We start from the raw sequence: 11,671 nt of genomic DNA, 5'->3' as shown, positions 1-11,671 counted from the left end.
CCTCCTATACTGCACTGGCACTTACAGCAGTCCATCGCGGCCTTTGTGCTTCCTGACACTTTTAGGAAAATGTGGTATGTTTGTGCGCGTGTGATGGCTGGAGACAGACAGCCACACCGGCAGCCTAACAGCTAGATCTATTAGTCTTTCGGGCTTTTTGGCAGAGGGGTTGGGTCGGCATCGGTTCAGGCAGCAACACAAGCTCACCATCTATAAACTCTCTGTGATCATAAGATACACTTGGCACATCGCTTCTTCTCTGAAACACACACTCACTCAGAACATTGTGTATCTGTGCATGTATGCTGTGCATATTCCCCGCCTAGCCGGTTCGTGCTAACGCGTTCCTGCATGCGTGTTTGCACATATTAGAGAATATTTGAATATTTGTGCATGTTGGATGTGTCTGCATATACCGTGTGGTTGTAGAGTGTTAACCTTTCAAAAGGTAGTAACGCTGTATTTGATTTTTTTTTTTTTTTTTTTTTTATCTGGAAGGCATTCCTCAGGGTGTCTCCTGTGTACACGAGGCTGAGGCACAGCCCGAAGGGTCTCAGCCTTGATCTGCAAGGATTAAACTGCATCTGTCTGTCAACAGGGGTGTGTGCGCCCGTGTGTGCATGTGTCTACACTGTGCGTGTTTTGTGGGTGAGTGATAACACAGGATATATATATGATAGCCCGTTGTCATCCCTATAATGCCACTTAGCACCTCATAACGAGACAGAACACAGACACATGTTTGACAGAGAAGGGAGAGCAAATACTCACGTGTGAATTTGGATCCTGCTTCCTTCAATCGATCCCTTTCTCAGTTTCATAATTCAGGGAATTACTGTGTGTGTGTATATATATATATATATCACCACTTATGTAAGCTGGGCTAAAGGTTAAGTGACGGAACAGTAAACACATGCATGGAGAGGGACGGTGTCTGGAGAAAAACAGCTATTAATATTCATTTAAATCTTCTTCTCCTGTCTTGTAAAAATCCAATAAAACATTAGAAGGCTGAAATTCAATTTTAGGATTCGGCAATATGCTTTCAGAGCGAAGGTTCACTCAAATGAAATGTTCAGTGTCAATAATAAACTATTTAACGGGACGCTTTTTCCCACATGGTGTTTCTAAAGATAAATTTGTATTTTTTTGTTGTTGTTTCTAAAAACTTGAAACTGAAAATGTAGACGTGTGTATGTGTGGATTTGGTGGGTGAACTGTTGCCAAGATTAAATATGGAACCGAAAGATTTCAAGATAGTTGATAAAAGACGCAACCAGTTTCAAACATTTCCAGAACAATCCATCCCACGTTTTAATGCTAAAAACAAAACAGCCGTAAAAATAGACACCAAGACACCAGTAGATACAGTCAACGTAAAGGACACCCAAACTAAAAGCATGCATGTGCGTTCACCTTAACATACCTAAACTGGACACTTGTTCCATGGAAAGAGGTCACGCACACCTGACAAACATGCACAGTACATTTTCATGTCGAGCTGTAAAGCGGCGTGCGAGCATGTGTGTAAGCGTGTATTTAGGCCGTATAGCTGATTGTATTTCCTCTGCAGCAGCTGATACTGTAGCTGCCGCGAACGCCCGCACCTGTCACTGCACGTCACGCCTCACACACACACACACACACACACACACACACACACACACACCACTTAAACATGACTGCTAAGCTGAGTCTTCATGAATAACCTGGATGACTGAATAAGCACAAAAACGTCTCTGTCTCATGGGCTCAGTCGAAAAGGTTAAAGGTGCAGTGCAACGAGCATCACATTTCCTGATCTCATTTTATTTGTCGACAAAGAGTCTTTTGAGGAAGTTTTTTCCAGAGTTTTTTTTTATATAGTCCTTATGAGAAACTGTGGTTATCTTTGTACTTGGATGTTTTATTTTTTTATTTATTTATTTTTTTTCACAGAATGCTCCGTTTGGTCAACAGCCCGTCGGGCTGATTTATTTTCTTAAGCCCAGATGGATACTTGACAAATCACAGTTTCCATAATGGATATTCAGTGAGTGCCAACGCTCACTGCAAGAAAGGAAGGTCTGGATTCAGATTCAGCCAAACAAACTAAGTCTGCAGTACTTTACTCACAAAAAGGACATCTGTAAGTGACATCGGAATATGGTCGTTTGTTTTAATGCCTTGAAAACTTGCAAAGCCAGTGTAACTGTGATCTACATGTAATTGGAGCTAACCGAATTCGCCATGGTATTTGGTTAGAAAACAGTTAATATTAATCTTAATATTTGTCTGGTTCTAATCTGGCAGCTCTTCCTCTTGTGATCACACACACACCCACACCCACGCATCACTCAGCAGCCCATGTAAACAGTACAACTTTTCTTAGTTTTACCCACAACAGACATATGCAACAGCTCATGAATAAATATTTACAGCGATGAGATGACATTCATGTGACTCCAAGAGAGGTAGAACATTGGACATTTTCCTCTTGTTTTAATCTACACTTGTGACTTCCAATTTCGGCAGAACAAGTTTCAGTCCCGTGAAAGACGTGCAAATACAATAAAAAAAAAAAAAGTCTTCTTTTTTCATTTTAAGGTCGATGTTTCAGTGCTGCTTCAACTTTGATTTAAAATATTAACCAGACTAATCACATGCAGTCAGTGTCAGTAAGGCATGTCGTCAGAGAGTGTGTCCGAGTTATTGTACTTCTTTTATTCACAATAACCACAGGGTCTGAATCCTCCTGACGTGGTAAAGTTGCAATTTAAAATCAAAGACCCAAGAACTACACTAGAGTGAGTCCAACTCGCATGAAACTAGATTCATGTTTCAAGCTTTCAATTGCACAAATTAATCACTTGTACATTAGACGCACATTGAGACATTCAGAGGTACACGTTAGATCATACATCATACAGTTACTGACTAATATTTGGGTGTAATTATTCACATGAAATAAATAATTCTCCACTGGGGAGGAAATTGTTTCACTATCTACAGTAATTTGTCTTCTTGAATACTAGTGAACTGGATTTACTAAATGTGGACTAGTTTACCATTATCATTTTGAAAAGATCAACAGTGAAAAGTGATCCAAATACATTTTCGTTCCAAGCGAGTTTCTATTTGTTGCGGTGTATAAAGTGAGCACTTAAAACACGTGTAATCTGATTGCTATGTTTTCACAGTACGGGCGATGCTATGCAAACAGATCCCGCTACATATAAAATTATCTCTGTCTGCTATGTTCTCGCTAAACCAGAGTTAAAGCAGACCGAGGGTAAGAGCAGAGCAGAGCAGAGCGTGGGTACGGTGATGTTTGTAGAGAGAAAAAGAGAGATGGAAAATAGTTCAGGCGAGGATGTGATGAAAGAAAGTGAACACGGGGAGAGAAGGAAACACTTATGATAGTCACAAGTTTGGATCTCAGATGTTTATCTGATACACAAATATGCACCAGTAATTGATTTTGGACCACTTACAAGGTTTATCAGGAAGGAATGAGAAACAGGCTAGCTGTTTGTTTTTCTTTTTCTTAATCCTCGGTTGTTATAATGACCCTGGCCGTCACCTTGTTTCAAATAAGACTTTTAGCCACGGGGAAAACAAAATGAAGCTTCTTATCTCTGCTTCATGGAGGTTTCACCTGGAAACTGGTGGTAAAGGTTATTAGTGCTGCAAATTTGGTGCTAAATGGCTGCCTGTGCTTCGTGCCTTGTGGATTTATGTGAAAATCAGTGAGTTTTTGTCCTAAAGGGCTCCAGCTTGCCCATAGGTAGTCTTTTGATTAAATGAAGATGTTCACGAAAATTGCCTTAAAGGCACTGAAAGCTTGACACTGTATTGTGAGTAATAGATCCAGCATGTAAACTTCCTAAAGTAAGTCCCAGTTGCCCAAACTGGTCGCGTCGGTAGAAACAGAACACATTCTAAGGAAAGCACAGCTAAAACGCTCAAAATGACACCAGCAGAACAATAGATCTGTACATTTTAATGCTACAATATCCGTGGGCTTCAACCACAACAACGAGGAGACCGAGTGAATGATTTTTACTCTGCCCAGCCTGGCAGTGTAAGAGGATTTGACTGGTTTGAATACATGAGGATTTTGGAATGAATATGCATGATGTGTCCCTGTAGTAAGACCACTTTTGGAGAAGCCGATAAAGTTCATGAGCATTGTCGTAGCAAAATAAGCTCCATCGTGACGTCTTGGAAATTCACTCAAAGGTGCAAGTCAGACCTCTTTTCAAGCTGGCACTGCCAAATGTGATTTACCTGCATAGCTGCCTTGTGATTTACATTGTGACTGGAAAAAAAGAAAATGCAAACAAAAGAAAATAAATAAACTCCAGCAGCAAAGAGGGTCAGAGATAACAAGTCTAATCCTCGCAAATGTGACAGAGTATGTGTCAGTCTGAACCTATAGCCCTATTCGCACGGGATTAGTTTTACCTGGGGACCTCCAGTCATTTCTAACAATCATGGAGGTTGTTTGTAATCCTGTGTGAATCATCCACGTCCATGATGTGTAAAGTAAAGATTACATTACATAATTCTCATAACACAGAGGTTCTCTGATAATAATAATTCAGTCAACATCTCTGTGATTTAGGGATGAGTTTTTTCTTCTCCGCGACTTGATTTGCTGCTTTTTTCTGCCTCTTTTCACTTGAGAATCATGAAGGATGTGCAATAATTCAAAGATTGGACAGATGTTAGAGCGCAAAGTCAAGATGTTGCTGAACTACTCGTCTGTTTAGACAGATAAAACCATTAAATCAATCATTCATGTGTTCATTGGCTGAGGTGGAGCTGATTTAAATACTGACAGGTCGGGATAAATACTATCAAAAATATCTTTTTATCATTAATTATAATTTGCAAAGTAATTAAAACTGTATCTGACACGCAGTGGAGTGAGGCGGAAAGTAGCAGAGCCACAACAACTGAACGTAAATTTGAGTAAAAATTTGAGAATTTGTTTGTCGCGTGTGAATGCGCCACATGAAACACAGATGTGGGGGGTAATATTTGAATCATAGGACGATCTCAGGTAAAACTAATCCCATTCCAATAGGGCTTAACACAAACATTAGAAGCTTCAATAAGTTGGTGCTAACTACACAGACATACAGACACAATATAAATACTGTAATTGGTCAAGCTATAGAAGACAGATTTTCTTTGCAGCTATTAGCAGAACTATTAGCCTGCCATTTGCTCTGGGAACCAGGAGCTACGTCTAAGGCCTGGTTAGAGCACAAACTCGAAGGGCCCAGAGTCTGCGAGACGTCTTGAATTGAGCTCTCCAGGCTGCTTTTCCAAGTCTGCTGAACATCCACCCCACCAACGCTGGTCAGATCCGAGTTCTCGTTTCGCCTTCGAGGGGGCTTTATCTCTTTATCTCTACACCACCTCCACCCTCTTCTCCCTCCCCAGCTTCCTCCTCTGCCCCTGAGACAGAGTATCTCCTGAAAGGCGTGCCTGAAATCAGGGCTGCGGCAGTAGATGAGCGGGTTGAAGGCCGAGTTGGAATATCCTAGCCAGTTGAGGACCCTGAAGGGTACCGTGACGTTACCCAGTTTGAGGAAGGTTATGAGGATGTTGAGGATGAAGAAGGGTAGCCAACACATTGTGAATGTTCCCATAATGATCCCCAGAGTTCTCACAGCTTTTTGCTCCTTAACACAGAACTTAAGACGTTTTGTGGCGGAATGCTTCCCTTCCGCTTTTTCTGTCCTCGCTTTGTTCACCCCCCCTTGTTCTACTTTATCTGCGTCCGTACTTCCCGCTTTCTCCGTGTTTAGACTGTCCTCTCCCGCTTGTTCTCCCACCTCAGTTCCTTCCCTGAGTTTATTCATTGCAGGGCTATCACCAGGATAACTCAGCTGTGTGGAGTAATTCAAGTTATGGAGGAGCCTCTCCCTGCCTCTGATCTTCTCCAGCTGTTTCTGAGCCTCCTGGAATACTCGCGTGTACAGGAAAATCATCACCACCAATGGCAGGTAGAACGACACAATTGAAGAAGACACCGCGTACGCTGTGTTGGTGTTGAAGTCGCAGCAGTCTTCTGCTGCTAAGCACTTCAATGCTTTTGGATCATCCGACACCCACACCTTCAAGTGGATCGGTAGGAAGGAGATGAGGGAGGCCACTGCCCAAACCCCGAGCACTGCTGCAAAGGCCCGACCCCTGGAGGGACGAGAGAGTTGATCATGAAGTGCATCATTGCAATCCTACAACACTGATTCATGATGGAAAATCAATGCACCTGATGTTTTACCTCCTATTGCATTTTTCCTTATCAAAAGCTGGTCCCTTGGTCACCCTCAATGCAAGTGGACCCGCTGGTAGAGGTCTGCATGTGTAAGGATGGTGTCTAGACCAGTCTAGAAAGGTCTAGTAAACTCACTATTTTATTACTATTACAAACCCTGCACCTCCATTTTTATTTTTTTATATATTTTCTTTCACTCTAATCTTCACTTCAGTTGACACAGATACACCGGAAGTATGTCTCTGCTCTGTAACCTCTAGACCCACAAAAGCCATTATACAACAGTGTGCCACTTGTTGCCACACTGCATGAAGCAAAACAGGTTCTTTTCTTTCTTTGAACACTGGACTTTGCATCCAAAACTAAAACTTTGTTATACCTGGTGAGCAGTGTCGGGTAGCGGAGCGGTGAGGTGATGGCTAGGTAGCGGTCCAGTGCAATCACACACAGAGTTTCGATACTGGCTGTCACACAGAGCACGTCAGTTGCCGTCCAGAACGCGCACATGAAGTTTCCAAACTTCCAGAATCCAAGCAGGATGTTAGTGGAGCTAAAGGGGACCACAACCACACCCATGATGAGGTCGGCGACGGCCAGTGAGGCGATGAAGAGGTTGGTGACCGTCTGGAGCCGCTGGAACCTCAGGATGGCTGTAATCACCATCAGGTTACCTGCACAGGAGAAATCACACCGTTCTCAGAGCGCAAACCCAATCAGCTGTCACAGGTCATCGGTTCATTCAAATGGCAGCTTCAGGACTTACCAAAAACTATGGCCAGGACCAGAATAGCCATCGCGACACCGAGTAGTACGATTTCCACATCGTTGTAATCAGATGAGCCGTCCTGCGTGCTATTAGTCGGTGCTGTCACATTGGCCATGATCTTCTGTCAGAGCACAGGGAACAACACATCTTTGGTCATAATGGATTAAAACAAACACAGCAGGAGCAGCTCTGTAAGAAAGGGGCGCGTCAGGACATTTGTTTGCATTAAGAAAGTTGCACTGCTCACAGGATTTGACTTAACAAAGCTGAGCTGAAGTGAGTAAGCATTCAGTTGATTTGTCTGCTACCAGATCAGGATTTTGCGTGGCCTTGTCTGCTTGGTCGCCGATGGTGAGGCCTTATCAAAGTGGGCCTTTGATAGCTTTTCCTACGCTTTCCTACAAAACCGATAATACATTTACGCCATGAGTAGAAACTTCAGTTTCTAGGCTTGTAAGTAAGGAAGGGCGGTTCCAGCATAAAATGTTCCTGCGAGCATTACACACCCATTATATTTGTTGCAGATAGATGATCGTGTCCTGAACAGACTGGAATAAATGCATAGATATACATGTTGTTTGTAGAATAGACCAGATAATTAATATATATATATGAAAATAATACATAACCAGTACCTTTCACAGGGTATTAGGTTGGTGTGTTTTTGTGGTGTCCTGCTTGCATATCTTACAGAGATATGAACATATGTGCTCTTTCACAGAGGAAGTCCTGTGGAGGAGGAGGCGTTATCATTACTTCATCAAGTTTACTTGTGCATCCTTTTGAACCATGCCATAATAGCATGTCACCTCATATTCTATTATTCTCACCTTGCTTTCGTTTCTTTTCTCTTTTACTTCAGTTTGTGTGTTTGTTTGTAATGACACTACTGTAAATAGCGCAGTGCAAGAAAATAAATAGAAAGGGGCACTAATGTAGCCGCCCATTATTTTAGGCTCACGGCACCTATGCAACAACTGTACAGCTGAATGCAGGGTGAGAGATGAGGCTTGCGACATGCTATATAAGGTCCCCGAGTATACGCAGAGGTATTTTCAGAGCACGAACATGCAGCTTAAATAAATCACCTTATTGGTCCTTATTGCTGTGGGTGCCTGTTTATTTCTGTGAGCAGAATGCAGAGTAAAAAGTGACTTTCCTGGCATCAATCCATAAAAATGAACTTCTAATTTACTTGCATTTATTATTTAGTTCATAGTTGTGCACTTTATGTATAATGAATGCATTTGCTCTTATTTATAGGAGCGGCTGGCTGAAAATAAAGGCTCTTCGGCAGCAGCGGCCTAACTGACAGCAGACACATGGTGAACCTCATTTTGTACCACCGGCTGCCCACACGGACAGTCGAGTGGTGGTAAGTTCTTTATAGTAAGCCGTAACAGTTTAAAGTAATACAGTGCATCGTCGTGCAGTTGATAATTATTGACCGATTGGCTTTTTAAATTCCTTTTTGCTCTTATATGCAGAGCATAAAGCAAACTGCACGTAAGGTTTATGTTTCTTAATGACCATCCAGAGATTGTTTGGTTAACTGGATCTTCTGTGTGCACTTGGGTTTCTATGTGTACTGGCTTTATTCCAACACAATCCAAACAGGCACAACATATGTTAATGCCAGCGGTGAAGAGGTGCATTGATTCGTAGGTGTTTACCCAGTTGTTCCATGGTCACTGAGCAAAGTGTTGAATTTTGAGATGCATTTCCAGACGGCAAAGTGGGACCATAACAAGATTGTTGTTATTTTTCATGAAAAGTGGAGTAAACTGCTGTACTAAGTGAACCCAGCCTCACAGCGCCATTAAGACTGTAGCATACGTTAACTGTAAGTGTCAGTGTTCTCCCAATTAAGCCTTCTGAGGACAGCGGCGGCATTTTTGTGCAAAGATTTGTCATCATTTCGAAAATGTCTCCAGTTCAACACATTTACATTTAGAGAATATGGAGTTGCCAGGTTGTCTGGAAAATGATGGATCTGCTGGAAAGTGAACTTCAGACTCATTTTAAAAAATCAATCTGTCATTACGTATGCGTAGAAAGCTGTTTCAGGTGTAATGAATGATGCACCGCCCACTGTGGCCGTGCACAGCGCACAGCATTTGATTTAATCTAACCACCAAGAAGGATTTGTCCACCAATTCATTATTCATGTTTTCACAGTAGCCAGTTATAGCTTTTCTCATTGTCTAAAGCTGACCCAGTCACTGTTTGAACAGATGACCCTTGCGGCTTGTTCACACCACCCCCAACACATCAGATCAATAATCGAGGCGGTTATCTGCATTGATACCAAGTCAAACTGGCCCAACCGACTCGGATTGGCCTCCACGCCTGAGCTCTTTAAACACACAAAGAAACTTGACCGGCTCTCAATGATTAAACACAAAAGATTTACCGAGACATTAAAAGCCCAATATTTAGGCAGAGGGAGCTTCACACTGGGCACTTAGCACACAAAAGCGCATGCACAAATACAAGCACACGGCCGTGAGTGTGTGCAAAATACACATGCACGCAGAACACCCGGCTATTGGGGTGCTTAGTAGAATAAACGGAAAGCCTCTAAGAACAGGGCATAAAGCACGCTGCTGTCTGGATGATGTAAACTATGCATGTTAAAGATGAAAAATCTGACTTATTTTTACTAAACTGTGGCTCTGACCAGTAAATGTGCAGTAGATGTGTTGTTTAATCGACATTCTAGTAATCAAAAGTAGTCATTTAAGTTTAACTTCATTAAACAATGATGACATTAAATAGTTTTTATGCTGTGCAGTTTATTTTTAATTGTACTAATCCGACACCTGTCAATTTAATTTACAACCAAAAAGCTTTAATAATTTTACAATCTGGGACCAACTGACACTTGTCGCCCTGGTTTCATTATCAGTACGATGGTGGTTTTCACATGGGCATGCATCCAAGAGAAGACTTAAAATTGAAATCAGTTTTACTCACTTTTCAATTTTAATCCCCTGCTTCAGTCGAGCGATTTCATAATCCAGACGCTTTTAAATCCACATCACAGCGTATTATTTTAATGTTTCTGTCAGCAGCCCTCTCTTCATTTTGTTGTCTTTTTTCTCTTTTTTTTTTCGCCTGCTGACTTACAAATATCTGCGACGCGCACCCGCAGCCTGTCTCGGTTTCTGTTCTCACTCATGTATAAACACACCCTTTCAGCTCTCGCTCCACACTTGCCCCTGTGAAGCAGCAGCTGAGCCCCGGCACCCTTCTTATAAGCCGGCCCCGATGACATCACGGCAGGACAGTAGCCTATCAGAGGGCGAGGAATGGCTTTTAGTGTATATGGAATGTCTGCAGTGCACTGACAACCTGACGGCACCCAGTGCCCTCTGGGAAACCTTGTAACCTTTGTTTATTCAGGGCTTTCTGAGCGTCAGCTCAGCACCACCCTACTTCACATTCACATGTGACTGTAATGCCAAATAAAAACCACACACTTCTGTTTTTGGGGCCGCTTGTCAGTCGTGCTTCCGGAGCTGTGTAGGACATTCTGTACATTCAGTACGTGTGAACTCTGCCTTTATGTGGTTATAACTTCTTTTGTATCGACTGTGTGATTAATATTAAAGCAGGCTCAGGCACAGGCATACTAAAATTATTTGAATGAGCGTCCTGGTTTCTATTATATTCGGTGCATTTTATTGTCTAAAAGGTAACAAAGTCTATTCTACTTTCCAAAACTATTTGGGTTAGTGGTGCAATGTCCTTTGACTGAGAACCTTCACAGCCTGATCTCTGAGAGTATTCCTGACAATCCTTCAGCTAAAATTCATTTAAGCTGCTTGTACTTGTGACCTTATTGAGCCACTTCCAAAGTTTGCAGCCATAGGAGAGATTATAAACACTAACCAGCTTGTAAATTGAGATCTTACATATACCAGTGGCTCAGCCTATTGTTCACCACCACTCAGCTGCAGTACAGAAAGTCCTATGATTGAACTTCTTGTCCCTTTCACTTAAACTCCTCCATCTCGTTCCTGGAGAGAACCATGGCCCAGATTTAGAGTTGCTGATTCCCGTTGTAGCTGTGTCACACTGTCACACACTGTACCCCATTCAAGTGGCACAGGGGGGCACCTAAGGTAACCGAGCCAGCAGGACAGTGCTGCATCTCGATCTGCATCCGAAGACAAAAAGTATGACTCATTGTGGTTTTGGAAACGCTTTTCACAGAGCCGTCCGGGTCACCAGGTCGCAGCCTTCTTCAAGACTGCACGTAAGCACTGGTAAGCGCTCACTCGTCTGTGAGAAAGTAAAGAGCAGGTTTGACTTAACCAGCGCCTGAAGAGGCGGTTTAAAGTTACCACAGGCTGCCAAATGTACCAGGTTAAGTTTTCTGTTAAAGCCAGCGGAGTGGTTTTTAATGCGCCGCCGAACAAATTGTTCCTTCTCCTTTGTGCCGACGCTAACCTCCCACTCACATGCCACATGCAGTGTAGTAACAGCAGATGAGAGGAGCCTGCCAGAAGTTTAGCAGCAATTAAACAGCCCATCAGAAACAAAGCATTGATTCATGCCGCCGAGCAGTTGTAGTATTAGTCATTTAAGCTAATGCATGTCCAGAAACTGAAAGTTTTCTTGTCTAAGAA

General features: G+C 42.5%; 1 protein-coding gene across 3 annotated transcripts; it reads right to left on the bottom strand.

The window, feature by feature from the left end:
- Window positions 1-1,285: 1,285 nt before the first annotated feature.
- LOC125021718 (beta-2 adrenergic receptor-like) lies at window positions 1,286-10,400 on the bottom strand. 3 transcript variants are annotated; one of them, XM_047607871.1, is made up of 5 exons: window positions 10,014-10,400; window positions 7,673-7,766; window positions 7,035-7,158; window positions 6,651-6,942; window positions 1,286-6,186 (listed from the first exon to the last, which is right to left on the bottom strand). In XM_047607871.1, exons 3-5 carry the CDS (start codon window positions 7,150-7,152, stop codon window positions 5,154-5,156), a joined length of 1,443 nt encoding a protein of 480 aa, XP_047463827.1. In that variant the 5' UTR covers window positions 7,153-7,158; window positions 7,673-7,766; window positions 10,014-10,400; the 3' UTR covers window positions 1,286-5,153. The 3 variants fall into 3 exon arrangements, with proteins under 3 accessions (XP_047463827.1, XP_047463828.1, XP_047463826.1); XM_047607872.1 differs by lacking the exon at window positions 10,014-10,400 and adding an exon at window positions 7,868-10,005; XM_047607870.1 differs by lacking the exon at window positions 7,673-7,766 and having other exon boundaries at window positions 10,014-10,397.
- Between the last annotated feature and the right edge of the window lie 1,271 nt (window positions 10,401-11,671).

The sequence above is a fragment of the Mugil cephalus genome, chromosome 15, assembly GCF_022458985.1.
Source record: "Mugil cephalus isolate CIBA_MC_2020 chromosome 15, CIBA_Mcephalus_1.1, whole genome shotgun sequence".
In the NCBI taxonomy this organism is placed as follows: Eukaryota; Metazoa; Chordata; class Actinopteri; order Mugiliformes; family Mugilidae; genus Mugil; species Mugil cephalus.
The sequence above is the reverse complement of the archived record's forward strand: the minus strand, read 5'-3'. Positions and strand labels throughout refer to the sequence as shown.

What these genes read in the sequence shown, in the direction of transcription:
- LOC125021718 (XM_047607871.1), bottom strand. Translation starts at nt 7,152, where the DNA reads ATGGCCAATGTGACAGCACCGACTAATAGCACGCAGGACGGCTCATCT. An exon ending in GGTCCTGGCCATAGTTTTTG is followed by an intron (nt 6,943 to 7,034) that starts GTAAGTCCTGAA and finishes TCTCCTGTGCAG; the next exon opens with GTAACCTGATGGTGATTACA. An exon ending in TACCCGACACTGCTCACCAG is followed by an intron (nt 6,187 to 6,650) that starts GTATAACAAAGT and finishes TCGTCCCTCCAG; the next exon opens with GGGTCGGGCCTTTGCAGCAG.